At 36.8% G+C, this 27,736-nt stretch overlaps 1 protein-coding gene across 12 annotated transcripts in view; it reads left to right on the top strand.

The window, feature by feature from the left end:
- Positions 1-27,736, top strand: part of LOC136840757 (AT-rich interactive domain-containing protein 5B-like) — a 200,742-nt gene that overhangs the window by 157,878 nt on the left and 15,128 nt on the right. For 6 of the 12 annotated variants that reach the window (XM_067107618.1, XM_067107612.1, XM_067107615.1 and 3 more), the window contains exons 3-7: positions 19,573-19,789; positions 20,166-20,402; positions 20,785-21,099; positions 22,804-22,975; positions 24,329-24,446. In XM_067107618.1, the coding sequence (XP_066963719.1) occupies positions 19,573-19,789; positions 20,166-20,402; positions 20,785-21,099; positions 22,804-22,975; positions 24,329-24,446 (1,059 nt within the window). Of the gene's footprint in view, positions 1-7,297; positions 7,352-19,572; positions 19,790-20,165; positions 20,403-20,745; positions 21,100-22,803; positions 22,976-24,328; positions 24,447-27,736 lie in introns of those variants that run through there. The other 6 variants (XM_067107616.1, XM_067107614.1, XM_067107610.1 and 3 more) reach the window with 2 other exon arrangements.

The raw sequence follows: 27,736 nt of genomic DNA, 5'->3' as shown, positions 1-27,736 counted from the left end.
TATATATATAATATATATATATATATATATATATATATATATATATATATATATATATATATATATATATATATATATATATATATGTGTGTGTGTGTGTGTGTGTGTGTGTGTGTGTGTGTGTGTGTGTGTGTGTGTGTGTGTGTGTGACATTTATATATTAAAAACATTAATCCGCAAATATTGTTTAATATCCAGTTTACTATACTCAGGAGTAACTAACTTCCAGGGGAGGATATTAGTTGGTAAGTACTTCGTCACTAGAGGGACTCGAACCTCTTCCTGGTTTAGAAACAGTGATGTACAGTCACTGGTGACCACAGAGCCATCAAGAGTTTATAGATAGATAGATAGATAGAGTGTGTTTGTGTATACTGTGTTTGTGTGTCTTATTATTGTCAGTCGTTGTACAAGATAGGCCTTAAGATAAAGCTTTGCGCCTATGAGCGAACTTTTTAGTGAATCTTTGTCTTTCTCAGCCTGGTGGGCGCGATGTCTGATAGAGGTTCCACCTTTTTGCTCAGATGGTGTTGTCATCGGATGAACCTACGGCCCATGCTTCATACCTGTCGTCCAGCGATTGTGGTCAAATATATGTTGACAAGCCCATGACTGACAGTGTCAAACGTCGAGGTCAGAAGTTTCAGGGAAGCAGTTTAGTTTTTTTTTTTTTTCCAATTTTGTGTTCTGGGGTTGGTTTATTTATGTTTATTTGGGGGTTTAAAATATCATAGATTTGGTTGGTTGCCATTGCCATGTACGCCAGTGATGTGACCTTGACCGCGACTTTATGCTATATAAATTGTTAGTTAGTCGGTGGCATTTGCGTTTCACAATCACATCTCCGTAGGAAATTGTTATCTATCACTGTAAGAACCACAATGTTGTCTTCTCAGTAAAAATGGAAGTAGCAAGATACCAACAGACCTTATAACGTCATCTTTAATCTTTTGTTTTTACGTGGTACCAAAGGTTCAGTCTTCCTTACAAGTACAGCGCTTGTGGTTAAAAGGATTAAAACAAAGGTACAGGTAAAACATTTTTGGTTGTTGGGGAAATGAAATAGAGAGGAACAGGGGCCGGGGAAGCGTGAGGTAGAAATCATTGATGTTTAGGAAACTGCAAGTCGATAGCGGTCTCGCAGGGAGGCTACTGGAGCGCTATATTTTGGATACTCCAGAATGCCTTTTCCCTCATTGGAAACTCCATGCACACCGCCGCCGCCTCATAGGATATTCCAGACCTTTATTTCCTTCCCGTGGGATACTAAAATACCACCTTAGTCATTCCATGAAAGATTTCAGTCCATTCCTTCCCTCCATTCCTTGAGAGATTTCGAAACAACTCTCTCCCATCGCAATGCATTTATTCCAGATTTGAACCTGTCCCTTCTCTGGGATTGTCATCATCCTGGTCATGTTACTTTTTTTTAATTCCCACATCTAAGGATATTCCAGGGTTCTTTTCCTCCCTCCGTTGGATATTTCAGACCTTTCACCATTCTTTCGGACTCCGTACTCTCCCCTTCACTCCCCACTTTTCCACAAACAATAGAAACCCATCCACTAGGTACCCTGTATTGTTGTCTCTCTCTCTCTCTCTCTCTCTCTCTCTTGCTTCTCTACTCTCTTCTATTGCTTCTTACCCATGTATATGCTTTACACTTTATACTTGGCATGACTAAGATAGCTTTGTTTAAAAACTCTTGTGTTAGTTATAAAAGATCTTTCTCAATATATGTTTGAGGTTACTCCTCGTGGTGTTTGCTTGATATACAGTACTACAGTTAACACATTAAGTATTATGATTATTATAATTACTATTATTATTATTATTATTATCGTGAAGATTTATTATTTATTATTATTATTATTATTATTATTATTATTATTATTATTATTATCGTGAAGATTTTTACGAGTCACCATAGAGTGAGTACTTATTCAAAAAGTACTTGGTACTGGTCTTTTAGTTCATTTCGCTTGGAGACAGATCAGCATAATATGCTTTTTATGAAGTTAGAATGTAGCCCTTTTAGGATGTTTAGCACTCACCGGTGAGTAAAACTGTAATATAAAGTAAATACGCGTCTGTGTCCCCGCTGCGAACATCAGTTCTTGATATCTGGTTTTATCAGCTTCGAGAAAAAGATTGTAAAGTACAGGTCCTTCTAGAACAAGCTTCCCGTATGAAAGACAATAATTGTACCAACCATTCGTGATTGCTAACAATTTTTAAGTAGCCGATTTTGTAGCAAAGTGTTTTAGTTTTTCTGTCACTTCCTAGAATGTTCTGGGCTTCCATCTTCTTCCCTGTCGTGTCCCCTTATCATGTTGTCGGGGACATCCATTGTTTGCCAGCATCTGCCTCACGTGAGAGAAGGCCCCTCTGATGTGAAGGCGCCATAGACCTTTTGTGTAGATCTGGACATTTATAATCTGGACACCCAGGTCGCTGTCCACTTCTGTAGCTTTTGCGTAGACGAATATGAAGCAAAAGATTTGTTTTCTCTTACCGAGGTCATCAAGAAAAGGTCGGGTCTTCGCTTAGCTGACCTCAGTTTAGGACTTTATTAGTTTTTAGGGCGTCTTCTATTCTGTTATTCTATTGGCAGTGAAGATGTCGTCTATATATTTGGCATGGAATATTAGCTTCTGGTAATTGCTGAGGTCTTGTCTTTCGCGTAGGTCACGTTCATGTTAGCAAAGATAATTCGACGTCTAGCATTTAAGACTTCCCCCAAGTATTACGTGTCTTTCCTTTTCCTCGAGGGTAAGGCTCATAAAGAAAAGGCGAGAATTGTGTCCAGGGTTCATTTAATATCTTCTGCCAACGGCTGTTTGAGCCCTTAAATCATGGTTGTACAATATAAGGGCTACACTAGAATTACAACAAAACTGCAGCCCAGTGTGAAGAACATTACAACAGGAAAAATAAATATTAAAAACAAGAATCCGAAAAAAAGTTTAAATGGAGAGGTTAAGAACCAGATACTTCTAGTATAATATTCTAGAAATCATTGAAAGGCGACCTTACTCGTATCTTATAAACGCAAAATGCTTGGAATGAATTACATTCGTTCTGGTATTCTTTTTTAATTCCTAATATATATTCTTTTTACCAAGAAGGGCGAAATTACTCAAATATATACCACCGCCCACGTAAATTTTTTTGTAAATTAAATTCAAGTATCTCTCCTGTTCTCACTTCACCTTCAGTAAGTGCCTAGCTAGTGTTACGTTTGCACTGTTGTGCAGAAGATGATGCGGGCTTGTCACTTGTGGAAAGACTGCTTCGAACGAACCCCTTCTCCCATATTTACGGTTACCTCAACAGCTTGCAGGGATGCGTTGTTTGTTTGTTTTTTTTTTTTTTTTTCACCAAATATAGTAGACAATTTTCTTCAGTTGAAAATGGTGTTGTACAGAGTTTATAGTTCATGATTATGTACAGTATATTGTTTGCCATATTGCTTCAGTTTTTCACGGATTTCTTGCTATTTCTGAAACCAGGATTTTCTTCAAAATTGCTTGTCTGAAATGAACAGCTTCTTGGATGAAGAGACTGATTAATTTAGCGAAATATATTCACGCTTGATACCACGGAATCAGGCTGTAAGGGGAAGGGGGAGGTGGATGGTGTAATGGTGGCGGTACTCGGGAATGTGGCGGCTTCCCCCCCCCCCCTCCCCCTCTTCCCCGACAGTGAAAGAGCTGCCGTCGCAGGAAAAGCACCTTTATGAAGTGTTTGAAGATTGAATAATTTATCTCCATTACTCTCCTCTCTCTCTCTCTCTCTCTCTCTCTCTCTCTCTCTCTCTCTCTCTCTCTCTGTTCTCTTTGTTTCTTTGTTGGCCGTATATGATTATATTTTTCCCTTTGAGGAAGTCTAGTTTTGGGCTTTCTGTTCTGCTTGCCTTGTCGTTTGTAGTTTGTGCTGTAGTTACCGATGTGGGAAAAACAACATAAATCAGAAAATAATTGTTCAGACGTAGGCTCTCTCTCTCTCTCTCTCTCTCTCTCTCTCTCTCTCTCTCTCTCTCTCTCTCTCCAGTCTGTTTGTCAAAATTGATTTAGGGATTGCGTGAATTCGTTGTAGTAGCAAATATTTGATGCCCAGATTTGATGACACGTAACATCCCGTTTTTGAGGTGATTTGTATAGAATTCTTTTCCTTGTTACATATCTGCAGTTTGTGGGGCTTTTATTAAAGATAAGAAAAGGAGCAAAGAATTTCAGTGTGTCCTTTAGTAATTTTAACAGCCAATGCAGCTTGGTTACGCAAATGAATGAACTTTAATTGTAGAAACATTGAAATAGGAAATTTTAGGGTATTAGGAATCTAATAGGATCTTTAGACTTGTATCACTGCACCTCTTTGAATCTGAACGTACTTTAATGTTTCGATTAAATATAAAAAAAAAAAAAATTATAATAATTCATGATAGAGGCAAGATTCTGTATACGCATTGTTATTCTATCGCCTTCGTATATTACAGTGAGGAGTACGTGTCTGGGGTAAACCTTTCCATGAGGGAGAAGGAAACAGATGCGGACCGAGTTTCAGGATAGTACGAAAACGGCGCCCCCCCAATAAAAAATAATAATAAAAATAAAATAAATAATAAAATTTAAAAAGTTGATAGTTTTGAAAGCACGACTGTCCGTACTGAAGTCCGATTGCCAAAGATTGGTGGAATGAAAGAAAAACGAAATTATGATAAGAATACAGGAAAGAAAAAAAAAAAAAGCTAGAGCCTGAGTGGGAAGTGTGGGAGGAGAAGGGATGGGGGGAGGAAACGGTAGAGGGGACGCTCAGTAGTCTTAAAGGGAGATAGTTGATAAGGCAGAAGCCTCTCTCTCTCTCTCTCTCTCTCTCTCTCTCTCTCTCTCTCTCTCTCTCTCTCTCTCTCATATGAATACATATTCTTCCCCACTGTATATGGTGTGTACATCACCATATATATATATATATATATATATATATATATATATATATATATATATATATCATACTGTATGTATGTGTATATATATACATATATGGATATATATACACATACATACCTACATACATCGAGAGAAATTTATTGCTTGTGACTTGATTACAAATACGTTACCGTTTCCTAAGTCTGTGATTAAGGTTAATGGCTTGTGAGTCATCCTGCAGAAGAGACTTGGTGATCTTTCCGAATTTCGTCTGCGACGTATTCAGGAGTGACTCCACTACCAACAAGTGTGTTGGCAGAAGTGTTGTTTTGAACCCGAGCCGGTTGTTGTGGGGTGGCATGATTTTGTTATAACAGGCGTTCGTGGAATTACGTGGAGGTTGATATGCAGTTCATGTATCAGAGGAGAAGGGAAGGGGAGGGGTTTTCGTGGTAGTATCTTTAGAATTTGCCTTAGGGTTATACCTACTGGTCGGCTCGTTTAGACTTTTTGTATCGTTACCATTTGAGATACACACACATTATTATATATATATATATATATATATATATATATATATATATATATATATATATATATATATGTAGGTGTGTGATGCGCTCGCTTGTGTGTACGTGTCTGTGCGCGCGCGCGTTCGTCCGTGCCTTATATCAAGGAAGTGGGGATTACATGGTGTGGCATTTTTATATTTACGAAATATTATCAATTGACGTCTTTACATTTATGATTTCATAGAATTATATAATCATTACAGTGGTATTACGGGATTTGTTTTACTACATCATAAGATTATTTGTTTAATTTTGTTATGTCAGGAGTTTAATATCTATCCGATATTTTCTCTCTTCCTAAGTGTTTATAAGCTTTGTACTAAACATTCCTTCGCATATGTTCAGCTTTTCCTTTTCACTGACAGCGTGAGATTGAGCCTTATTGATTTCTTCGGATGTCCTGGCAACCTCTCCCTTGCCTTGTCTGAATTCGAGGCGTGTTATGGGCTCACTGTGTTCAAGAACATTTACTGCAAGATTTTCAGACGTAATATAATGACTTTCATGAAGTGATAATTAACAATTAGGTTGCAGGGTAGCCTCCCCACGTATGCACCTTATCAAAATTCTTAGCGTAGACATAATATAATGACTCTGTGAGTGATAATTAACATTCAGACGACAGGGTAATCTCCCCACGCATGTAACGTTACCAAAATTCTCAATTTTGTTTTTTATTTTCCATTTTGTTTGCGTGTAATGTTTATTTCATTTTACCTAGCTGTTAACAGAATTGTATTTGCACATTATTTAATTGCGGGTCACGTCAATTTCATTTTACCTAGACGTCAACGAGAATTGTTCGTGTTGTGAGAGACGGAAGATACCCTACAATCCCTACGTATTTCTCCATGCAACGGAGGCCGAGTATAGATCATTTCTCATACGACAGCACATGCAGGTAGTTTGTTTGTGCTTCAGCGTCCTGGTACCATACCAATACCATTCGTTGTCACGCCTCGTTGGGATGAATGAGACATCAACTCTGGAAGGGTAGAATGGCCTAATGATGTGTGTACCCAGTTGGATACCGCAGTGGCAGAGGGAACGTGTGGGACCAATGGAAACTTAGATGAGGTCAATGTGTTTTGGAGGTTGGTGATGATAACTGGCTTGATTGAAACGGTTGGCGCAAGGGAAGAGGTGGTGATATTCGGCGCTAGGGCATTGAAGCCTCATGCGTGCTCCAGTTGCCAGAGGTTACCTGGTGATGGTGATGATGATGATGATGCTACTTGAGATGGCTGGGGTTGGTTTAAATCTCGCTTTATTTCCCATAAAAGACGAAAGGTTTGTTAGTTTGAACAGTACGAGTGCAAAGGAATATCGCCCACTTTAGTCTTAATGTCAAGTATTCTGAGTAGAATGATGGTTTGAGTGAGAACTGCACGAGAGGTAGATGAAGCAGCGTTAGTTTTCAAGATGCGTTCGGAGATAACTCCGGCAGTTTTTCGTCTTAAGGTCAAGTAACGCTTCACGTTTCGCAAAGGTTTTTCCAGTGTGAAAATGAAGCAGTTCTGGTATAATCGCCTGTGTTCTACGGAGCTGTCATTGTCATAGTTAGCTCACAAAGCATCGTCAAATGTGAAACTTTTCTTACCGTAACGTGTTCAGAAGTTACATGGAAAACACCCTCCATGATTAGTATCTCTCTCTCTCTCTCCTCTCTCTCTCAGTCTGTCTCTCAGTATAACCCGTTATTACAGATAATTGAATTTTCTTTTATTAAACTTATTTAATTGCTAGAATAATGAAATCAAACTCACCACTAATGTATTTTTTTTAATTCTTTTTCAGGTACGTTTAATGAATGTCACTGAACACTTGACCTTTTATCAATCGGTGTTTAAGGTAAGATGATGATGAGAGCTTGAATTGAATCTGCGCAGTGGGCGTGATATACTGTATATGGAAGAAACCAAGCATTATTGACTTTTGAAGAACAGTTGGGCTTCTGGAAAAGGAAGCTTTTGAAGCTTTTACCTCAAAAGTTTCAATCAAAGGATACAAATCTAGAAATGAATAATGTGAATTTTTGAAATGCATGCATTTGGTTTTTTAAGGTTAGTTGCATGTAGGTATTTACATATCGGAGCGAATCGTCACAATGCAGTTTCAAAGCCTCATCGTTTTCTGTATGAACTTTGTCATATCAGATTCACGGTTAAGTGTTATTTTTCCATCAGTCTTCTCCGGTCTTGTTTTCTGTCATAACTGTTCGCTGCGTAACTGTATTCGAGAACCAGTCAGGTGGAACATCACGAAAACATGAAACTGTAATTACCTCAAAGAATTAAGGAAGGGGTTTTTATCATCTGTAATATAGAAATGTGAAGGGCAAAATGGTTTTGATTTTTGAATATGCGTTTTGTAGCAGAGAATACATTTTCAAGAAATATTAACTTTGTAATAAATATATTTTCACGTGAACATATTAGCGACTCAAGTTGGGGTTTCGGATGGAGGTGTGTCAATGCAGACTCTCTCTCTCTCTCTCCTCTCTCTCTCTCTCTCTCTCTCTCTCTCTCTCAATAGTATTAAAAAATTTTCCTCCCAAACCTCGAGAGTTTGCGCTTCACAATATATTTCTTCATTATTGTTATCTTAATCGCCATGCGAGAATTTATACTCAAAATATCGAAGCAGAAAGCTTAAAGAAAATGTTTTAACCGCATTCCTGCACATTGGTACATATTAAAAAATAATTGACGTTTTTATATTTTGAGCTAATACATATGTTGCAGATAAGAAAGAATGTGATATATGCCGTTAAAATTGTGATGAATAAAGTTAAACATATCTCCCCCGCAGTATCATATTTAACAGCTGGGAGTCGATTAGGATTCACAGGAAAAGGTCTGGTATTGACAGTAACACCTCTTTTGTATAGGTGCGGTCATTGGTTGAAATGTAGATTGAAAGTTGATGTGTCTCTATTACTCAGATATTGGATGCGCAGTTCCTGTTTGTAGTACTTCTATTAAAGAGGACTCGGATTCATTCCTGTCATTTTGATTTTCGGTTTAGGGGAAAGTTAAATGGATTACTTGACGTAGTATCATCATGATGTGTATCATGGTAGCTTTATTGCCTTTTATTTTGTAAGATGGAATCTATCATGTTCGTTTGTTGGCCAATTTTCATCCTTTTGGTGAGGTGTGAAGAGAGTTCCTGCGGTACAGTCAACTCTACAATCTAATCGCTAATCTGTTTTTATATCCCAATTCCAGATAGGATTCCAAAATGCCTCGGTTTGACTGAAATCCTGTATTTTAAATGACTTGTTTCCCATTCCTATAGTTGTCATTGAGCAAGAATGTGAAATCTGGAATCTGTATTTGACTGGTGTTACTGACATCTCATAAAATGTAGATCTCTCCAGAATCAGTGACCTGAAATCGCAATTCTCTTTGTTTAAGAGAAATTGCGTTGTCATATGGAGAAAAGTCTTTCTCCATATTTCCTGTTTTTCGTTTTTATTTTTTTACTGATAATGAATGCTAATATAAGTAATTCCTACGGGCTTCGTCAAAGAATATTGTGTTTACGTTAAAACAAGAGTCCTAACCATATAGTGTACATCTCTCTTCTTTATGAATTGCCAGACCTTTCAAGTATTGATTTTTCTTTTATCCTTCCATCGCCCCAAAAGCTGATTTTCCATCAGTTGTATTTTAGTGTTATATTTTCAGTACATGCGCCGAAGGGGGAACGGACTAATTTTGTTGTTGTTGTTGTTTTGGAAATAGTTGTGTAATTTTTCGCAAACGAAAACGAAATGGCCGCGCATTTGTGATGAGCACAGATAGGCCCTTTATTTTTCTTGATCTTCCAAGGACGTCTCATTTTTTGCACCATTGGTAATATGCAAACGTTCATCTTGATTTCCTCCTCCTTGCTCAAGATTAGCGTTGTTGTTTTATTTTATACAGACAATGGGGTGATTTTATATCAAGCAATTGACGGAATAATGCAGTAATCAAGCCAGGTGGTTCGAGAGGCATATAATTAAGTACAATTATAGTTCCATATTTTATTTTGCAGTCGCAAAAAAGAAACCAACAGTTAAATACCTCCGGATTAGAAAAGATTTTTATCTCTCTCGGTAAAACATTTTTTCTTGTGGGTTGGGGGAAGACATAATGTTCCTTTATCCTTTAAGTTGGTGAGTGACTAAGCAAAAGCAGTTTCAGCATGAATGTGAACGTAAATAAAATTCATGTCGTCTACATTACAAGTTTCAAAGCGACGCATCTCTCGCCTTCATTGAACTCAAATCAGTGGGCTGATGTTATCTTTCGAGTGGGCTATATATTTTTTTTTTTTTTTGTCTGTGTTTATTAACACCTGAAGCTTTTTTTTGCCTTGAACTTGGCCTGGTGGTGTTGAACTTTCATTCCACAATTATTCTTATAATAACAGTTATTTTCCAAGCTTTTCTGTGTTCCAGAAAGGTACGTTATTTTTTTTCATTGCCCACGGTGTTTTATCAGTTAGGGCAGTTTATCATGGTGAAAGGCTGTACGTGATATGAATGATCTTTGTTTCGACAGGTGTAATGTTAATCTGTTATTAAAACACACACACACACACCCGTACATATATACACACATACACAATTATTGTAAACTGGCTTAAAAATTTTATGTCTTCAGTTAACAAGAAAAGCAAATTGCCAGTCGTTAGAGGAATTTCCCGTTATTTTAAAAGCACCATAACAGCCCTGAACTGTCCCAAGTTTTTCGACATCAGAGAATGAATACAAAAACACAAAAAATGAGGTTTTGTATAAAACTGAGTCTCACATTCCAATCAACTTAACAGTGTACGTGAAATAAGAGTGGCCTTCATTTGGATGCCATTTCCTGACCCACTGATTGCCACGAACAAGCGACTGTTGGGAGAACCTACTTATATTAACGTTGGTGCATTGATTGGCAAATATGCGCGTGGTTTTTCCACTTTTCCAATCATTAACGACGTCTGGGGGCTTCGAATTTATAGCTAAGAGTAAACAAGGAAGGAAATGTTACTTCAGATCTTCTGCAAACTACATTCAAATTGTAATTTTGTTTATTTTTAGGGAGTAGGAGTGATATAACGTCACGCTTGTTCCTGCATTTTTAGCTATGCATAACTGCGCGAAAGAAATTAACTACTTGGAAGCGAAAGTTGACGTGACGGTCCAGAATTTCACCTGCGTTCGTGTCCATGATTAATTCTTTGTAGACTGAACGGTACCGAAGCTCATTTGACTCCTCTCTGATCATTCTAAGTATGTTTCTATTTGAGTAACACTAACCGGTGGGTATGATGAAGCTTTTCATTTGCTGTTATTCCTTTATAAGATTCAAGCTATTTTTACTTGAACTTTCGTGCACAGGCATATATGTGTGTGTGTGTGTGTGTGTGTGTGTGTGTGTTTGGTAGACGTGGGTTCGGGGGGGGGGCTAAAATTATCAGGGCAAAGCTTTTCGTTGACTTGCATTTTTGGTGAATGTAATCTAAAGTGAAGTGTTTTTGAGCTCTGCATTCCAAGAATTGCTGCACTGAGGACCACTGGCTGAATCAGGTATTTAATACAAGGTATATACGCCACCTTTGGAGTTTTCGAAATATTACGACTGTAGTCATCGCTGGCTGTTTGATCAGCCGAGTTAAGCAATGTTTTGTTTAAGTTAATACTCGAATGGGCGAAAACAAAGAAATGCCAGACATCGTTTGGCTAGCAGTCTCATCCCAAAATACCTGTTGAAAAGCGGAAAGGGTGAAACACACACACACACACACATGCGTGCGGATATATATATATATATATATATATATATATATATATATATATATATATATATATATATATATATATATATATATATATATATATATATATATATATATATATATATATATATATATATAATGTGTATGCGTTTGCGTGTATGTATGTATATATATACATACAGTACATACATGTAATTATATTGCCTGGCTCTGATAAAAGTACTGGGAGAGAATCTCTCTCTCTCTCTCTCTCTCTCTCTCTCTCTCTCTCTCTCTCTCTCTCTCATTTTCATTGTGTGTGTGTGTGCATGCATCCGCCTCTCCCATCGCAGCACGGGAAAAGAAAGGGGAATGGGGGAAAAGAAGAATAAGAGTCGGGGGATATTGTTTTGGAAGGGGTGTGTGGGTTAAAGGGAAGGAAGGAAGGAAGGGCCCATGTGAGTGGGGAAGGGGTGCCGAGGGCATGGGAGACGGGGAGAGGGGTAGGGGAGGGGAGAGATCTCTTAGTCAGTCCTTGACCCCGACAGATCGATACTTCTCCCGCACGAAATACCTCCTTGCCAAATCAATCCCTTTGATGATTTTTTGTTAATTTTTTTCGGTTTGTTTTTGTTTCGTAATAATTATGTATGGAATAGTTCTCGAAGGAGGGCAGCACCCCCATTATATATATATATATATATATATATATATATATATATAATATATATATATATATATATATATATATATATATACTATATATATATATATATATATATAATATATATATACATACATTCATTTATATATGTATGTATGTATAATATACAATTATGTATGCATGTAGTGTGTGCGTGGGTTTGCATACAATTACCTAAATTTTTTTGCAGCAGGTGTGCCAGTGACTTTGTTTTTGTTAGAATGTACAAATATGCCACAGAGAGAAAATGAAGAACCGCACGTAGAGATAGGTATATAGTTCTGTGAAACGGTTGCCGTTTTGTTTATGCGTTGGACTTGTTAAATTTGGGATCGTGATACCCCAGATTCTCATAACGAAGATTTAACATTCATTACGAATTCGTCCTGAGTTTGACATGTCTGTGGTATGTTAACACGTCTGTTGATATATTTATTTTTCATGGATATGTATATGTGATGACTGCAGTCATTATTTGCGTCCATATTCAGTAAAGAAAGGTATATGTATTTATTTTTCATGCATATGTATATGTGATGACTGCAGTCATTATTTTCGTCCATATTCAGTAAAGAAAGGAAACTAGAAATCTGTTTGAATTTTGGATACATTTAATTCCTAAGAATTCAGACATTGCGCGCGCGCACGCGTATTATGTAAGTGTTGGAGGTCTCGAGACTTGGTTTTCCCGGCCTTACGTCGGCCTCGGACTCTCGGTCCCGTGAATGTTCTAACCTCGGCGATTCAGCCTGAGGTCAGATCGAGGGGCGCCTTATGTGGGTGTATTTTTAGGATACCCAAATGTTAACGAGGGAGAGCCGAATTTACCTGTCAAGAATCAGCTGTGAAAGGTTTACAGCTGTCACAGATTGTTCATATTGTATTGCAAGTGTTCATGATGGTGAACACAGAAGCCATACGAGGCATTACTTGTTAGTTATCTGTAAAAGAAAACTATTGTACCGGCTTTGTCTGTCCGTCCGCACTTTTTCTGTCCGCCGTCATTTCTTAAAAACTACGGAGGCTAGAGGGCTGGAAATTGGTACGTTGATCATCCACCCTCCAATCATCAAACATAATAAATTACAGCCCTCTAACCTCAGTAGTTTTTTTTTTTATCTTATCTAAGGTTAGAGTTAGCCATTATCGTGCGTCTGGCACCGATATAGGACAGGCCACCACTTGGCCGTGGTTAAAGTTTCGTGGCTCATACAGCGTTATACCGAGACCACCGAAAGCTAGATGTATTTTCGGTGGCCTTGATTATACGCTGTACAGAAAACTCGATTGCGCCGAAGAACCTTCGGCGCATTTTTCACTTATTTGGTGAATTGCATTTGCATTTGTTTCAGCAGTATGAAGAATTGTAATCTTTTTTCCCTTTACCATATTGTTCTGTTCTTGATATTGTTCAGGTTTAGGTCGTGTACCCCCCCCCTCTCTTTCTCCCTATATGTTGTGTGTTTTGTTATAAATTGAATGTTAAAGTATGTTCCTTTAAATTGAATGTTAAAGTATGTTACTTTGAAGGGTGAACACATCAAAACTGAATATTACCGGTCTCGTACACATTAACTAAGCGCTTACAATTACTACCTGCACAGGTACCAAGAGATGTTCGTTTCTTTACACATATTGACCAGAAAACTGTTATCTTGAACATTTCTGCCCCTTTTTGCGTTAGGTGCTTACTTTCCTCAATTTGGCGGAGTGAAATAGACCCGGTCTCTTTGGGAGAAGGTGGCCGGGCGAGGGAGAAGAGAAAGTTGTGTAGGCCTACAGAAGACTGATAGGAATCTGATAGACTCAAGAGTTGCTTGTTCTGTTGTAACCGCTTTTTCTAAATAAAAATCATTCTCCTATTAATAAGGATGATACAGAATCGATTTCCATGTTTAAGTAGCCAGTGGAATTCATCAATTGAAGACTTTTTTTTTTTTTTTTTTTTAGTGTAAAAGGGTTTATACAGACCGAACGCTAAATATCCGAGCGTTGATAGGTAGCTGGAGTAACTGGTGACTCCAGTTGTGACGAAGCTTTTTATACAGCGCTATAAATTTGATGATTGCACAATGAGTTCCTGTAGTTCCCTTTTTTTATGAAGTTTGCAGGACACAAACATCTTGGGTGATGCTTATTGAAGGTATTTTATTACTTTATATGAGCATGAATGAGAGGGATGTCATATTACTCTGTTTTAATTCTCCTTTTAGAAGAGAACGTCAGTGAGAGTATTTTATATTGTCTGGGAGCTCTAACCGGGACGTGATGTCAAGAGTGGGCTATTCTTTTAAGGCTGTTTTTTTAATCATTAAAAAAAACTCGGTCAGGTTTTTTTTCCGGAAGACTGTCGTTCATTAGGTTTATGAAGTTGATTTTTTTTTAGAGTAATAACGATTTTATTCTTTCTCTCTCTCTCTCTTCCTTATGTTGCCAATATATAAGGTTAGATTGTAGTGACAGAGATAATGAAAGCGCATGCAACTAAAATGTTGGTAAGATTGTTTGTAAGCTGAAACGGAAAGCTCCCCATCTACCCCTTTTGTATTTGTCGACTTAATGCATTTCCTGAAAGCACAAATCGATGCTACGTAATCAATCGATGGCGTACAAATCAGCTTACACTTGCTTTTTACTCATTTTTATTCGTTTTACCTTTGGCTTCCGAGTAGATTTTATTTCTATTAATATTATTCCTGGTAATATAGCCAGCTTTCACATGTGCGCATTTACGTCCCAATTGTCCACTGGGCCTCTTTGGTTTGTGAGAGCAGTTTACACACCTTAAATCAACAAGCCTTTATTTATCGTGAGGACTTGCCTCGTCTCTGGCATATTCTTAGTTCTTAGCATAAGTAGAGAGAGAGAGAGAGAGAGAGAGAGAGAGAGAGAGAGAGAGAGAGAGAGAGGTTTGCACGTGCCAACAAAGTGCTCATCAAACTCAAGACTTGATGAGTCACGAATGCACTGTAGTTGATTATTCATTGCGTATGCGCCTCATGTGTTAGTTTGGTATTTCATGTAGACCGTTTTCTTTAAAAGAAAGGTCTCTCTCTCTCTCTCTCTCTCTCTCTCTCTCTCTCTCTCTCTCTCTCTCTCTCTCTCTCTCTCTCTCTCTCTGTAACACATTCGTCATTGTGAATGTTTCTCGCAAACTGACAACGTTAACAGGTCCCTGGGGGGGGTGGGGGGGGGGCTGCTCCTGTCAGGATTATATTCATTTTGTCAGGGGGAACACCTGTTCCTCGGCAGTTATTGCAGCTGTAGCCTATGGGAAGACTTCTCTGTTGAGTATGTAGCACCAGAATGATTTTATGATTTTCCCAATGACGATTACATTAACCTCTCGTTAGGATTTAGTGAAAGACGTGGCCTTTCTCCCCTGAGAGAGAGAGAGAGAGAGAGAGAGAGAGAGAGAGAGAGAGAGAGAGAGAGAGAGAGAGAGATTTAAAATTTAATAAAACATGAGGTTCATATATTTGGTGCGTGGTCTAACCACGTAGTCTTCCTTTGAGGCTAATGAGAACATATATATTTTATTACTTTTTATATATATTCTCTAAATTTTGTCGAATTCTGTCACTTGTAACAGGCTTCATGATCTCATTCTGTTGAAATAAATTCGGAAGGGTTCCAAGGTTACACCTTCGTTCATTAGTCTCGATTCGTCTCATGTACGTTCTCAGGTCCTAAAAAATTTTTATATCAGTCCTTAGTCAGTCTTGTGGCGTTTATGCAATATAGGACGAGCATAGTGCAGCTTAGGTTCATTCCGGCCGCCCATTTGACACCGCATGTAGGTACGCTGATCTTAATATGAATGTACTTTGTGAAAGATCAAAGTTGACGAAAAAAAAGTATTAAGGATAAGAAACGAATGAATGTTACTCTATGATGATTACCATTTTTATATTTTTAAAATAGCCAGAAAGCCATCAATTTTTAATACGTCTAATATATATATATATATATATATATATATATATATATATATATATATATATATATATATATATATATATATATATATATATATTAGATGTGGTATCAACGTAAAGAAACTGACATTTTGAACTCTCTTGTGGTTTTTACTTTTTTATATAAATTCTTAACCCTTATAACTGACAATCTTGCCAGTTCACTGCCCTAGGTGTGGTGTTTTTTTTTTCTAGGAGCAAATATTTCGGAGAAGTAAGATGGGGTGTGTGTGTGTGTGTGTATGTATTTTTTTTTTTTTTTTTTTGATGGGGAGGATTTTTTTTTCGAATGGATTTTTTTACTTTGATATGTTCCAGGGTCAGGGTTCCAAGCCCCATGCCTCAGGTGTCATAGCTGAAATTTGGATGATTTTCATTATCAGTTAGTAATCTGGCTTGCATCTCACCCTAAAACTCATTTTCTTTCCGCAGTCTGCTTCTCCACATTCGTTCGCAGAAACACCAAAGAGTTTTTTTTTTTTTTTTTTTTCCCTTATTACTTGCGATGTATAACGTTTGCGTGTTATGATGGGACAAGTGATCGTTGGTGTGAGAACTTATCAGGTAGGAAGAACTTGTGAAGTTCTACAAAGTGTTCTTCATTCGATTAAACAATAATCAGGTTGACCTGTTGGATGCTTACATTCAGAATGGTTTGGCCGTACACTGCGTCATGTATAGCTTCAAAGTATCATTGATAAGAGAACGTATAATTCGCTGTGAAGGGAAGGTTTAAATTTATGTCAGTAAGGTGGCAAGGGTTACTACGTGTAAACACCTTCCACATTTGTTATTACTCTTCATAAGATATTAACAATATTAACAAGAGTAGCCATGTGAAAAGCGAAAGAAACGGCTTTAGCATAAGCGCTGGCATTTTCATTTCCAGCGTCACTTGTACGTTTTCAGGGTTGCTTTAGAGTGTTCTGTGCAGTGCAGCTAGGCCTACTTGCATGGAATGCCGACGTTGTAAGTACGATTTTATTATGCAGTTTATTGGGTTGGTCCTTATGTATTTATGACGCAGTTGCATTAGGTTGGTCCGTCCATAACGTTTCACAATAAAATCATACACAGTAGTTTAGATGTTTGTTAGTAACTTATCGTCAGCTTGTGATTTGATAAACATTCTGTGATCAGTGATTCCGACCGTATCAGTGCACGGTTAATTTTACTTCATAACCCCATTTCTTTTAATATTCATTCAGAAACATCTGGTATACGTTGAAATGTTCTAGTTTCTTTCCATATGCAGCTAAATCTTACGGAGATTGAACATGAATTTTAATTTTTCTCGTGTATTTAAGTGGATTCGTTAGCAATTAAGTGAACGGAGCGAAGCTTAGCATTAAACTCAAAACTAGAATTGGCTGAGAGAGAGAGAGAGAGAGAGAGAGAGAGAGAGAGAGAGAGAGAGAGAGAGAGAATCGCACAGAAACAGCGGGAGAAAGAGGCACTTGATGAAAATGGCATCGATTAGGTAGAAGATGGGAGTGAGAATGGATGGCGAGTGGTGAATTTTAGCGAAGAGTGATTGATGAATTTTCCTTAGTTAAAGCGTGAAATTTTTCGCATAGGTATGAGCCAGGTGGTTTCATACAAGTTATACGGTGATTGAATGTTTTGTAGAAAGTTTATGGCACTAAATTGGGCGGTCTTACTCAAAACTGCAAAGGTTTACTTGTACACTTTCTTTTGCAAAACTGTGACAGCCGAGATTTCAAGATCATCTGCAACTGTTGGAGATTCTCTCTCTCTCTCTCTCTCTCTCTCTCTCTCTCTCTCTCTCTCTCTCTCTCTCTCTCTCTCTCTCTCTCACACACACACACACACACACACACACACACACACACACACACACACACACACACACTAATACAAATATCAATGAGGATGACTTAGTGATATATATATATATATATATATATATATATATATATATATATATATATATATATATATATATATATATATATATATACAATATCAGTGAGGATTACTTAGTGATATATATATATATATACTGTGTGTATATATGTAATCATATATGTGTGTAAATGTAAGCGCATGTGTGAATTTTTGTGACTTACACACTAGACATTTTACATTTACAATTATCAAGCCATAAATAATGTTTAATATCACATTCACTAAACCTAATGTAACAGAACTTGAGGCATTGTCTAACAGATTAAGATGCAAGTTGGTCATTGAAGGCCACAAATTAAGTTGCAAGTTGGCAGTTGAATGCCAAACAGGGGAAATCCAGTGTTCTATTCTTAAGGTTTAACTTCATCTCCCATAATTTGTGGCATGCACCAATTTTATCTAAATTCTGTTCAGAAATTCAGATGGAATTGATGTAAAGAGAATAACATTACCAAAATTTAGGGATCTCTGTATGCCACTGAAAATAGAAAGATCATCATCAGAACTCCCTTGTTCCTTGCAAAAGCCTTAATGCGAACAAAGGAATAGATGAGTATTTTCAGCAGGTACATTCATATGTTATGTTAACAGACATTCTAAAAATTTAGAAAATAGTGTATGAGAGGTAAAGAAATTCATTGGTAATCTGCAGGGGTATGGCTACCACATCCACATTTACAGAATGGGATGACATTACCAGTTGCCCAAAAAGAGCAAAAAAAAACCTTTTTAGCTAACTTATGAAAAGTACAGACAATTTTGGAGCTAAATAATCAGCAGTAAAAAAAATGAGAAAAGAAATGGAAAGAAACACGAGGAAAATTACATCTGTATTTGGGTGTACATATCTGTAAGCATCAAGGTCAAGCAAAACAATAGCTCACTAAAGATAGCATCATAGGAGGCTTACTTTACAATGGAACAATGAACATAGCATCTTGAGATTTTTTTCAAGTTAATCTTATCTGTCACTGAAGGCAAGTAAATCATGTACAGTTGGTACTATATTTGTAAATTTTGTTTAACTTAATTGTCTATCTATTTTTTGGTTGTGTTTTGTGTCATTGTATAACCCTGGTAATGATATTACAGTATTCATGCTCTCTTCTCTCCCCCCCCCTACACACACACACACACACACACACACACACACACACACACACACACACACACACACACACACACACACACACACTCTCTCTCTCTCATATGCACATAGAAATTTCATATGTCAACTTTCTGTGTCCCTCACTAATTGATAGTGTTAACATAGGCATTGAAGTGTTTACTAAATTGACTGATAAATGATTGGGTCCTCTTTGAGGTAAGACATTCACTTCGTACAGTTCTCGCTCCCCCCCCCCCTTTTTTTTTTCTTCATTCTGAAGGATACTTGAATAACTGACAGCAAGGTACAGTTGCCTTGTCATATGTTTATTGGTCTTTCCAACATACAAGTTAATTTATTATGTTTAGTGGGACAATGACGAAATGTTCAATATACTAATTACAAATTTTGACTGACTTGTACAAAAATGCAGGAAAACAGACTGCCTTGATAACAGTGAATGATCTGTGAGTAGTTTTTAATTTAATTTGTAGTGTTCCTGTATGTGTGTAAAATATAACTATGTAAATATATTTATTTACCCACAGCATGAGGTGTCTTAGATTACTTTATTAATCGTAACTCTTACCTACAGCATGAGGTGGTCTCGTTATCGGAGAAAGTGGTCCTCAGGGCTGAGGATGTCATTGGGTGGATGAGAGCTGCGGGAGGTGTCAAATGGGACAAAGGGCTTAAGGGTGTGTATGGCCCACCTTCTCAGGATCCAAATTCTCCCTCAGATGCATTTTATACGCCACCTATATCGGGGGCGCTCGACATCAAAGAAATCATGAGAGAAAAGAAGTTGATAGGTAAGATCCAGTTCCTGTTACTTGGTATTCAAAGCTGTTTATTTTTCCATCTGCTTTCTCTTAAGATTGCTTAGTGATGCTGCTGATATCAATTATACTGAATATATATCAGAAACTTTCATGTAGAGTCAGTCTGAAATTTACAAAATTCCTGTAGCTATAAATATAGGCTAGTGTTGGTCCAAAAAGTGTTTTTACATTGAATTGTGATATATGTGTGAAAATGCAGCCAATAAAGCAGAACTATTAAAAACTGATGTTGAAAAACAATTTTTTGCTTATTCTAAGTAGCCATTCTCTGTTGACTTTTGAAAGCCTCAAGTAACAATTCAATCCTAAGGTTTTACCAGTTTGCTTCACTGGTGATATTTTGCAGGTGATGTAATTGAACCAAACAGCCTGCACATTATTATACTGGGTTATGATAAATATTGTCGGATGAGAGCCCTTCTAAAAAGGTTAGAAGGTGTAGAGGAAGAGTATATGAAGAGTCGTATTGTTGTGGCATTGGGAGGATTTGTCGTTCCTTCAAGACGTACCTGGATGCTATTTTGTAGAGAAGTATTTGATTATCCAGAACTTGAAGGTCATGATCTTCTTTGTAATCACCTTTGTAAGTATTTTTATATTGTGCATCCTGTGTCAAGACATCTGGTACATGTAGTCAGTCTTTGTGATATACAATATTAGGAAATTTAGAAGAATGACTGTTTTATTTTTACTTTTTTTTAAAAACTTATCTGTGGTTGTTTCTGGTAGCCATTATCAATCCCAAAAGATTCTTAAGAATATTCTTTAAAAGTATGTCATCAACAATTAAAGAATTTAACAAAATTGTTAATATTTGTTAAAGAGAAAACCCTTTTGGCATTGGCATGTACAGTCGTAAACTGTCAGAAACACCATATAGATTTCCCTGTCTGACTACAGTACTTTTGACATGTACTGGCTCTTAGTACCTGAGGTACTGACTGACCAAGTCGTCCCACCTGCAGCGCCTAAGCTCCAAGGCCGACCGAGAAAGAAACGTAAGAAGCAGCAGGGTGACTCAGAATCAGAGTCTTCTGAAACTTCTGAAGATATTCGGCCCCGTCTCAAAGGGAAACCAGGCCTTACTGCCAAACCCAATGGTCTTCGAGTTTTGGACCGTAAGAACACTACTCGATCACACTTGACTAATGTGAAAACAGAATTCCAGACCCCTGCCTTAAACCGTCTTATAGAGGTGGATTTCATGTCAAAATTACACAAGTTCATGAAAGATCGCGGTACGCCTATCACCAGAGTACCACATATAGGTTACAGACAGTGTAAGTATATTTGGGTCTTGCCATTACTGTTTTTTCGTTTCGCATATTGTTACAGTATTATTAATAATTAGTTTAACTAGTCCTCTCAAATTAATACCCTCAACTGTCATTGCAATTTGTTAGAAGAAAACTTAGAGAAATTAGAGATGCAATTGAAAAATTTTTTGCTTTTAGTTTTATGTGTTTTTTAATACTTTTGTACTTTTAAAATTAGTGCACTTTTGTATCAAAGTTCTTTACCAAGGAAGGCAATTTCATAACCATTGTGCCAAACTGAAATAGTACATATATATTTAAAAGGTTATTTTTATAACTTTGTTACTACATTTTATAAATAAGATTCGAAGAACTTGAGCGATAGGCATATCACTTGTATGAAGTTTACATTCAGACACACACACACACTGCAAAAATACAAGTTAATATACCTTTGAACTTTAAATTGGAACTAAAAATGCAAAATATTGTCTTATTATATCATCTGCAAAAAAAAAACTTTTTAGTACATCTAGGAACAGATGACATACTATGATAATACTGTGCCAAGGTCCTTGAATAATGTAGATGCTGTTGCATCCTGGACAGTGTGCTAAATTTTGGTATTGAGATATGACTAAAATAGAAAATCAGAGTATAAACAGCTTGGGAAATTATTTAGGGAACTCTTTATTCCTGATACCATTCCCAATGCTAGGTGCTCTCTGTTTGAGTAAGTATTAATAAAATAAGGAATCCATGAAGTTAACATTTCTAAAGATTAGATAGAACTGTATTTTTTTTATAGGTACAGTATATTCTAAAAATACCAAGTACCCTAGATGCGTTGTGCTTACCCTTTAAAATATTATTAGCTTCTAAGGACTTTTGTGCAAAAGAACTTGGTGCATAGTGAAATGCCAGTGTTAAAATACTGAAATAAGTGATAGACTCAGGGTTGGGTGTGTATTTTCCAGTTCTAGTTTGACAGTTGCAACGTTATCACAAAGTGTACTGCTACTACCCATTGGCATTGTTTGTCTTTTGTGTACACACCCCAGCGGTAAGGTTTTTTAATGTATAATTGAAAGATAAGTGTTCAGATGTAATTTCATTGTGTTCAGATATATCAATGGAAAGGTCACAATGGGTAGTTTATAAAAACTGAAAGTTCACCCTGATCATTTGTAGGTGTGGTTGAGGTTAATGGGGGTTGAAAAGGACATAGTCATTTGACACTTGCTGATGCATTTAAATAGAAGTGACCATCTGCAGCAGGATGAATCAGTTTTATTTTACTTCTTTAAGTTGTCAATGTCCTGCCATTTGTAGATATGCTATCAGCTTGCCTGTGACAAAAACTGGGAAATTTTTCATCTGTAATGTAGCTGACTGTGATGTTGTAATTGACTGTAATGGAGCATCTTTTTCAGAGGGATCATGTGAATACCATATTGAAATTTGACCTTTAATTATTTATTGGTAAATATACAGATCTGTGTTTGACAAGGGCTTTGTATGATGAGTCAAAAGTATGATACAGTACGTAAACAACCTTTGAAATTGATTGTACAACTGCTTTAACTACTGGGAATTCTGCAAGCCATAACTTTTAAATAATTAGTTGACTGTTTGTACACTACTGTTTATACAAATTGTTATATTTGGGTACAGTATGCATATCTCAGTTTCCTTTAAAGATACTTATTCATGCCATTTTCATTGCAGTGAATGTGTTTGAGTTATTTACAAAGGTGCAGCAGCTGGGTGGATTTGAAGCAGTTGGAGAAAAGAAGATGTGGAGGAGTTTATATGACGAAATGAGTGGCATATCTCCATCTAGTAATTCACAACAGGCAGGACAGTCTAATGCAGCCATTATGAAAAGACATTACGAAAGGTATTGTGATCAACAAGAGTTTATGGAAGTTTTAAAGTATTCTGTTGCTAGTAACCATGAAGCTAAGTGAAATTACACATATACAAGAAAGTGGATTTAATCTTGAATATGTATTTAATGTTATTTGCAAGAATTTGTGCTAATGTTCATAACAACCTTGAAGGAATTTTGAAAATTTGTTGAGTGAAAAATTTGCAATGATATTGTCAGACTGGTTTATTTAAAATAGCTCTTTCCATTGGATGCTTTTTTGTCTTTATGTAATGTGTTTTGATGACCCAAGACAAAGCATAGTAAAGTCAGTCTGTATTTTCTCATAAAAAACAAACTTGAATGTTTCTGGTCCAAAACTACGAAGGGTACAAGTTTTGTAACAACCTTATCACTTTTAAAACAGCGTTAGATTTTATGGAATTTTACATATTTGGTTTCTACAGTATAACTGTGTAAGGCTTATTGCACCATAACCACTTTACTTACATATTGCTTGATTTTTGTATACATGGAAGTCCCCAGGCATACCATACTTGTTCTGGTTAAGTTTGAGAAGCCTCTCATTTGTATAATCTGCTTGGCATAGTGCACCAGCACCATGCAGCAACAATGAGGAGCAATTTTTTATAGGACTGTTGTATAGTCACTAATTGGCAATCCCAGCCCTTTTTATTAGGTGAAAATATATTTATATTGCAAAATTGTGCCAAAATTTAATACACAAGTATCAAATTTTTGACATTCAACAAATCTTATGGAAATTTTGTAGAGGATTTTTAAACTTTCCAAGAGATTTAATTCAATACATATTCGCATGAACATTGAATTTTTGAGACGATATGGAGAATAAATTTTTAATAACATTGCATATATAGTACTGTATATTATAAAAAAATAACCATGTACATGGCTTCACCTGCAAAGAAATCCTTCCCTAGGCAAACTATAAAGAACATTTCATGGTGCAGGAAGTGATGATAATGACAGTGAATAACTTCCAAAAAGGAGCTCCTGGGAAGAGTGATGATGTTAACTCTGAAGTTACTCATAAAAGTGAGGAGAGAAGTGATCATTATATGTAGAACTGACCATGTTGAGGAAAGGCCTCACAGACTTGAATGATAAAAGAGATACGTTAAAGATATGAGTTTTAGACATTCTCGAAAAGGAAAGAACATGAAAAGGTGACGTGCCATGTGAATTTAGGATGAGTGTGTGTTAGCACTCTATTAGGATTTGCATGGATTTCAAATTAACAATTTTTTGGTAAAATTTAACGATTCTAATACATGAATTTATTGATGTATTGGTTCTGAGTAGTTTTACAAACTAGACTTAATTTGAAATATCACATCACAGATTGTTGCTGCCATATGAGAAGTTCTTGTTACAAGAACAGAAAAAACTCTTCATTGGAAGTCAGAGACCAAATAAAGTCAAGTCAGAGCCAGGAGAACCTTCTGTGTCTATTTTACAGGTAAGTTTGTTGTACTTGTTACTTACCAGATAGTTACATTTTGTGTATGGTAGCTCAGATTGGTCAAAATTTTCCTGACATGTTGATAATGCAGCTTTGAGTTGGAGGTTTACTATCATTTCTTGACATGACTTTACACCTTATTCATTCCATCTTAAGAATCCATTTACGTAGTGTTGACATGGATATTTTGGAATAGTTAGTGTCAATTTTTTACCAGAATCTTAGTGTCCATGGCTTTAAAAATTTTTGTAGAATCATTAAAGTTCTGGGGCATCATTCTTTCCATTTTGCTCAAATTGCTAGTTCATAATTTCATTCATCTTGGTGTTCATGTGTATGGAGCATTTTGTGTGATCATCATTGCACTAGCTTGTGGTTTTAAATTTTATATATAAATGGTGCATATTTCTTGGCCTGTAAGTGTAGTTGGAGTACAACTAGGTGAGATTTCCTTGATGTTACAGTTAATTTTCTTGTAGAGGAAGGAGGAGTCCTTGTTAGATGATACTGTGAGGATAGAAAAGTAAACATTAGGAATTCCACTTTTAAGGAGTGAATGGCAGGAAAGACTGAATAAACTGGTTGACCCAGGAGTATGTGACTCTCAGTATGTATGGCATTATAGCCTGACAAGATTGAGAGTGGAGTTGCCATAAACTGTGGAAGCTCTTAAGAGGGATACCCAAAGTGATATCTGTACAGCAGACAAGACCTGTTAGTGGATTTGAAGTAGGGTCATTTATGGAGCGGAAACTTTTCGAATGGTATGCAAAAAGTCTTCCCACAAATAAAATTACTCTACAAGAGGACAGATAAGAATGTGACTTGATATGAGGACATACCAGTTTAATATAAATTAATGGAACAGGGAAGTACACACTGTACAAGAACAGCATACCTAGTTTCTTCGAGGCAAACTTAGCGAGGCCCACAGTGTGGACATTCTGAGCCATGCTGCTCTAAATTCTGATCTCAAAATGCTGACCATGCCCTTAAAATTTACATATATAGTTTTAAAACTGAGTGAGATCCAAAAGGCACATAGGAAAGAAAAACAATTTGGGAAGATTGCACTCCAGTGCTTATAAGTTGGTTGGGCAAGATGCAACTTGGAGGTCACTGATGAAAAGAAATGTAGAAAAAAGTGGGAAGTGCATCACTAAGTAGTGAAAGGGACAGTCGTTGTACCATTAGTTACTAAAGTTTTTGAATATATTGGTTACTTTTATGTAATGTTAAATAATTGAGACAAATATAGGTGGTATTTTGCTTACTGCTAGAATGTGCAGATGGATTAAACCATTCATTAGACCTGCAGATTAGCATTTTGCCACTGAATTAGCTGTTTGAGAGGTTCTGACAGTTCTAAGAAGTTCTCTCCTTTTAAGTAATAATTTTACTTAGAGAAAATTGAACTTATTCAAATATTCCTTGAAAATCAAATGTTTCTAGCTCACCTGCTATTTAGCAGTGGAGAGCTGCTGCCATCCCTCCAGTGTCAGCATTGATGTCTGTATTTGGACCAAGTGGTAGGTCCCCATTGGTATACTTTTCATGTCTTATTTTAAAGCTAACTTCATTACAGTGTTCACCTTAACATCATTTGTTTCTAGAGTACAAGCCGAGAAGTAGGATTATTAGTATACAGTATTGTATACATAAATGATAAGATTGCCATTAAAAGATCGAAAATTTCAGTTTGTTTTATGTTATATCTGAAATGAATTGGTGTCAAGTAGCATATTAGGGAGAATTTGCTATTATCCCATCATGCTGGAGGCAGACGCTGTTTTTAAGATTTTTTAAAAATTCATTTCAGGATATTTTTTCACTGGATTCTGTTTCCTAATTTATATTCATGTATGTTAGATTGTTCACTGTAACCCCATTACTCATGTGTTGCCTTACTTCCATGCAAACAAAACACCATGTGCATCACTTGTAAAGTTCAAGCTTGAGGCCCCCCCCCCCCCCATGCCCAGACTTGAATATAATGCTACACTTACTCTACATTTTGTGGTTTGATGTGCTGTGATTTTCCTTTATTCATTTCATGCTCTGAATTCATTACCATTTGTTGACCCTTTTTTTGTTTTTAACTGTAATTTTAATTTTGTTTGTGTTTATTTGGGAGCCAGCTCTTCACTGGTTACTTTGAGTATTTGTTGTTCTTCCTTTTGTTTTCCTATTCCTATTCAGTAGGCTTCTGTTGCAGTGCTCATCTCAGTGTCGGGTGCAAACATGATGCTGCAGCTGGGAAGGTCCTTGTAAAGTTGCAGGTGACGAACTCCAGAATTACTCATTGTTCATCAGGTAATCTGGAGTGGTTCACTGATCTCCTTACCCTGTGGAGGGAACTCCTGAAACAGCCCCACTTTCACAGGTTCCATGATTGTCTGGAGTCGCTGCATTTCCACGTGGCAACATGCTCTCTTGTTTTCTTTGACAGTTTTTATCATTGATCAAGGGCAACTTGCTCTCCTGTGTTCATTCAGCATGGGTTGGGCTTAAAGTCAGATAGAGGTATTTCAGACCTAATATGCCATTTTGCTCACTCTGTTGTTAGGCCTTCAGTGAAACCTTCCAGCTGGAATTTGGCCCTAGTTTTATGAAGCATGACTAGATTTCATGTTGAACCGCTTTTAAGAGTACTCCTTACTTGGTTTGATTATGAAAACTGTGTTTTATGCTTCCTCTTGCATCCTCATGGCGTCAGTTAGCTCTGTGCATTAGCTAGCTTCTTGTCTCATTAAGAGCAATGATATCCAACGGGCTCTCCTTCAGCCCAAAGCTTTTGGTAAAAAGTCAGTCATCCAGCACCCATAACATAGTTTGCTCCTTCTCCTTTTGCCATCCCTGCTAGTCTTTTTCTCCTAACAATTGTCACCACCTTTGTTGTCTCTGGGCAGTCAGGCTTCAAGAACTTTTTCTCTTTCCCCATGGACTTTCTTCATATGGGCAACCAGAAGAAAGAGTTTGATCGAGAAGTTCATTTTCCTTCTGGCTCTGTCAGGTAATTATGAGTTTTTCGTCTGATATGTGAGAAATCGGCATATCTCAGTTGAAGGTAGAAGTATATGCTCCCGCTTTACATTGGGTTAAAGAATAATTTTGAATGCCTTGCCATCCTTCAAGGAAGTACACTGATATGCCATTGTCCCTTAACTAAATAGTTCAGATATCATCCCTCAGTATAACTATAAAACTTTGGGGAGGTATCACTTTCTAGGTTATCTGCTTACGTGCCTCTAGTTGCTGAGGATCAAGTGCAAACTTATTTTTGCATG

Source organism: Macrobrachium rosenbergii, chromosome 8 (genome assembly GCF_040412425.1).
Source record: "Macrobrachium rosenbergii isolate ZJJX-2024 chromosome 8, ASM4041242v1, whole genome shotgun sequence".
Lineage (NCBI taxonomy): Eukaryota > Metazoa > Arthropoda > Malacostraca > Decapoda > Palaemonidae > Macrobrachium > Macrobrachium rosenbergii.
This window is presented reverse-complemented; position numbering and strand designations above follow the sequence as displayed.